The sequence below is a fragment of the Plectropomus leopardus genome, unplaced genomic scaffold (genome assembly GCF_008729295.1).
Source record: "Plectropomus leopardus isolate mb unplaced genomic scaffold, YSFRI_Pleo_2.0 unplaced_scaffold1711, whole genome shotgun sequence".
In the NCBI taxonomy this organism is placed as follows: Eukaryota; Metazoa; Chordata; class Actinopteri; order Perciformes; family Serranidae; genus Plectropomus; species Plectropomus leopardus.
Genome location: NW_024618399.1, coordinates 1 through 5,161, shown reverse-complemented (window position 1 = coordinate 5,161; position 5,161 = coordinate 1). Strand labels below are relative to the sequence as shown.

Below are 5,161 nucleotides of genomic sequence, written 5' to 3'. Positions count from 1 at the left end.
CATCAACATTAAGAAAAGTTAAATATGACTTATCCACCCGTAACACCACAAATGTTTATTTCATTAGTATTAAGATGCTTTATGTGACAGTAGATTAAACTCAGTGTCTAAATAAATGTTCATAAACATGTTTTTTATTTAACGCACCGTTATCTCCACATGTGTTTTCGTTAGTGGTCGCGTTTAATCTTCTGTACTTTCACAGTTTAAGACTTTTTCACGTTGTTGTTGTCGGACAGACATGAGGCAGCACATCATCTATCCCGACTGCGACATCAAGTTCACTGGTCATGTGACGTGGGTCGGGAAGACCTCTATCGAAGCTAAGATGCACATGTCACAGGTAAACACACACACACACACACACACACACACAATGTATTCCCACATAAAATGTGCTTTTCAAAGTCAAGCATTAAAAAATATTTTACACTAATATTATTTTCAACTTTTCTTGAGTTTATTGAGTTTATTTTTTACCCAGCATCAAGTGCAACAGTTGTGATCACGTATGCGCATGCATCTGCACGTTGCATGCTTTTACTGCTGCAGAAACAAAGAAATGTAACCACCTGCAAATACCTAAATTTCACCTCAATCTAAGAATAAAGCTGTCATCTTCTCACCCTGCTTTCACTGACACGCGATCACTTTAAAGTGCAGAAACACACAAAAAAACAACAACAAAGCTGTAAACAAGACAGAATAACCTCGTGATGTGACTCTTCCTGCAGTTCCACGACGGAGCGTATTCTCCGGTTCTGGATGCCACGTTTGTCATGGTGGCCCGGGATCCCGAAAACAAGAGGTGGGACGCTCCGTGAAACGTTTCACACAGTCTGAGGCACATTCACACAGAACAGATGTTAAAGTAGAAACAGAGCGAAGCCAAAGCGTGTCGCGCTCTCGCTGCTGCATCGACATTTTTAAGGAGAGCCGAGAAACGAATTTACACAAAAATAACTTCAACAATCAAAATAGTTTCACAGTTTTCGCCATCTACGAACTGATAAACTGACTAGTGGTTTCAGCTGTACTCGTATACACGTTTATAATAATAAACGTTAATAATAATAACTGCATTTCTTGTGTATTTCAGGGCCGCTTTTGTAAATCCTTTAAAGCCTGAAGGTCCAGAGGAGGAGAACATTTTCCAGGAGGGAGAAGGTTTGAGATCCTGACGAAACCTCTGTGAGGATAAGACAATGCTGTCAGCTTTATGTCTGTTTACGTCTGTGTGTGTGTGTGTGTGTGTGTGTGTGTGTGTGTGTGTGTGTGTGTGTGTGTGTGTTGCAGCTAATAAAACCCGCCGTGTGGATCTGAGCACTGCGTCGCTGCTGAAGGTGGCGCCCACAGACGAGGAGAGGAAGATCGTTCACAGTCTTTTCCTCCACACGCTGGACCCAAAGTAAGACTGAGATACTGTGAAATTAAATGATTAATTCAGTTATTATTATCATTATTATAATTATTATTAAGCACATTTTTCATGTCATTTAAAAAAATTTTTTTACATTTCTTTTGTTTCTTTTTTTTTTTTTTTTATAATTTTCAGATAATTTCCTTGTACTTCTTGGATTTGTATGTATGTATGTATTTATGTATGTATTTATATATTTGTTGCATATATTGGGGTCATGTTTTGCAAAGTTGCTCATCGCTCTCTACCTAACTTTCTGAATAACATTAAGTTCGTTTTCTCTGTCGTGCTGACTGTCCCTCTCACACAGACATAGATTTGGTGCCGTTTGCTGTTTGTTAATGTGTTGTGTGTTATTTTAAGACGCGCTGTATAAAATATGTTTTTGTGTCTTCTTCTTCTCCTACAGGACGGTCAGTTTCCGCAGCAGAGTCCTGCCTCCAAACTCAGTGTGGATGGAAGACGCCAAACTGAAGGGACTGGAGATCTGCCACCCTCAGGTGAGAGGAGACTAAAATACGGATTTAAACTGAAAGAAAAATGTACAAAATTACTCCCTACATTATCTTTTGTTTGGCAGTGCTCTGAGTTTGGTTTTGTTTCTCATGATTTTTTTTTTTTTTTTTTTTTAGCATTTTCTCCTGATTATTTATAGTATTTTTATACCTTTATTTACCAATTCAATAGAATCTAATTTTATTTTTCTATTAAAGCAGAAAATTGTCTTTAACGCACAGAAAAATGGTATAAATGGTAAAAAAAATAAATAAATAAAAAGGTTTATTTTGTTAAATGTTTGTCATCATATATACAGAGACAAAAAAATAAAAATAAACATGCATAATATAAAACATATCATTCAGGAGAGTTCACAGTTCACAAATCATTACAAAAATGATAGGTTGATATTTTAATGTTATATATTTATATTATCATGAGTTATCAGGTGAAACTATAGAGAATAAAAAAAGTTTCTCATATTTAATGAAAACACAACAATCTGTTCTGTTCACACTAAAATCCAGCAGCCGCATTTACATCAAAAAAGTCGATTTTCTTAAATGAGGAAAAGGACTCTTATTATGGCGAGCAGCTGTTCTGAGCCATAATTAATAATAGAGGAATTTGAAGTGAATTCAGCTGAAAATATTTCCCGTTTGTGTCTTTGTGCTGAGCAGGAGAGGAACATCTTCAACAGGATATTCGGAGGTTTTCTGATGAGGAAAGCCTACGAGCTGGGCTGGGCCAACGCCTGCTCCTTCGGGTGATGACGGGAAAAACATCACATTTACGGCAGAATATAGTTTCGCTGTGCGATGTTAAAGTGTGTTTTTTCGTTTCAGAGGGTGTCGGCCCAGTCTGGTGGCGGTTGATGATATCCTCTTCCAGAAACCCGTGGAGATCGGCTCCCTGCTGCTGCTCTCGTCACAGGTCAGAGACGTTTGGAGCGAAGTAGGATGAAAAAAAGAGCTTCAGTGACAATAATCTGTTCATGTTTTTGCAGCTTTAGATGATATAAAGAATTCAAACAAAAAGTGTTTGTTATGAAACTGTTCTTACAAACATGAATTCTGCGATTGAAAACAGCTGCAGCAGCAGAGTGTGAAGAGTGTGTGTGGCTTTTTGTTCTTCAGCGGCTTGTGTGTGTGTGTGTGTGTGTGTGTGTGTGTGTGTGTGTGTGTGTGTGTGTGTTTTCAGGTGTGTTACACACAGGGGAAGTACATCCAGGTCAGAGTTCACAGCGAGGTGTTCGACCCGCTGACCCGCCAACACAACACCACCAACGTCTTCCACTTCACCTTCGCTTCTGACCGCGACGTCCCCAACATCATCCCGATGACATATGGAGGTGACCGTGCACACACACACACACACACACACACACACACACACAGGTGGAGACATTATGCACTGAAGTGCAATTTTAAGTTACTTAACTTGCATCTGCTCCGCCAGTAGAAACGCTGAAGTGACGTTAGCTCGCGGTTTATTCAGCAGCACTTCTGAGCAACATCCGGCACTTCGGTCACCTCGAGCATCATTTAGCTCAGTTGGTCCAGCGGGCGCCGCATATTCAGAAGGTACATCCTCGCCGCAGCAGCTGCGGGTTCAATCCTGGCCTCGACTCTTTAGTCAACCCCTCTCTGTCTCTCCGTCCCTCTTTCACACTTAAAGCTGTCTTACCAAATAAAGGCAAAGCTTAAAAAATAATATTAAAAAAAGAGAAAATTGTTATTGAGCTTCATAAAAAAAGCAGCTACGCAAATGAAGATTTTTTTAGATTATTTTCATCATTATCGGTTACGGATAATGATGGTGGTTCAACCATCGTCCCCACACCTGCTGTTTTTAAGATTATTTTTTGGACTTTTTTGCCTTTGTTAGATAGGACAGCAGAGGGAATGACGTGCAGCAAATGGCTGAGGTTGGAATTGAACCTGTGGCCGCTGCAGCGAGGATGTACATGGGACGTCCGCTGTACCCGCTGAGCTGCAGTACGCCGACCTGTTGGAGTTTTTTCTTGAGTCACAGACCGAGCAGCAAATCTCTTCACGGTTTAGACACGATGTCCGTCAGACGGCGCGGGTGGATCGGCGCCGACGCTCAGTTTATGAAAACAAACTTTGCAAAAGAGATCAAATCTTTTGACGCTTGCAGATTCTCAAATTACATTTTCATCTGAGAAGTTTGTGTTTGTTTGTGTGACAGAGTCGATGTTGTACCTGGACGGGAAGAGACACTTTAATCAGACTGTGGAGCAATGAGACAGACACGTCCTCTGTCCACGTCCACGCCCGCCGGAGCCTTTCAGCGTCTGACCAACGAGCGTGTGTGTGTGTGCGTGTGTGTGCGCGCGCGTGTGTGTGAATGCAGTTAGTACCACATAGATCCGTTACACTCCCCCACATGGTGACCGTGTTTAAATCCTGTTACTTTTTTATTTTCGGTTGTTTACATGTTGGTGCGGAGCGGACCACGACAGCTCAACACAGACAGCTTTTTTTATTCATTTGTATTTTATTTACTCGTTTCACACTCACAGTCACATGAAGCCAAATATTTCCTGGTTTTGTCGTAACTTTATCTGTATATCTCTGACTCGCATGGCTTTACAGCATGTTACATTTTTATATTCCACTGTCGCTTATACGCACAATATTTACTTTTTTACTTTGAATGGGGGGATTTTGTCCTGAATGTGTCAGACTGCAGCGTGAGGGAGGAGGAGGGCGTCATGCTGTCATGGCCTTAAGTTCTTTATTTGCTCCATTGCAATAAATAAATTCTTATTTATCTTTAATTCACAGTCGTTCTTGTGTCTTTGCTTTCAACACAAGTAATATATTCAAAATTATATAACACATAACTTTAATCTTCATTATTGTTTTAATAATCCTGTCTTAAATTCTTACTGTGTCTTGATATTTACATATTTTGATTTAACTGGTATCTTTAAGGCTTTTTTTTAATGTGTTGATTTTTGTTTTAAAGTACATTGAAAGTAATAATTGTTGGTGTTGTATCTGAAAACATTGTGGAATCATGACAAAAACCTGATAAAATTCTAAAAATTAACAATATTTGATTAATTTGAATTCATTTGATATCTATAATAAGAACTGATGTTTGTTTAAAAAAATGTATTCTTAATGTATAATATTATTATAGCCTAAATTTGAAAAGGATATTTTGTGTGCAGGGCAGCATGACTGCACAAAAAATAATAATGTATTAATTATA

General features: G+C 39.1%; 1 protein-coding gene across 1 annotated transcript; it reads left to right on the top strand.

Moving 5' to 3' along the window:
- Positions 1–240: 240 nt before the first annotated feature.
- Positions 241–4,721, top strand: LOC121964770 (acyl-coenzyme A thioesterase 10, mitochondrial-like). Its single transcript, XM_042514962.1, has 9 exons — positions 241–343; positions 735–808; positions 1,100–1,167; positions 1,297–1,408; positions 1,830–1,920; positions 2,599–2,684; positions 2,764–2,851; positions 3,119–3,269; positions 4,130–4,721. The coding sequence occupies exons 1-9, from the start codon at positions 242–244 to the stop codon at positions 4,183–4,185; spliced, it is 828 nt and encodes a 275-aa protein (XP_042370896.1). The 5' UTR covers position 241; the 3' UTR covers positions 4,186–4,721.
- Positions 4,722–5,161: the final 440 nt, after the last annotated feature.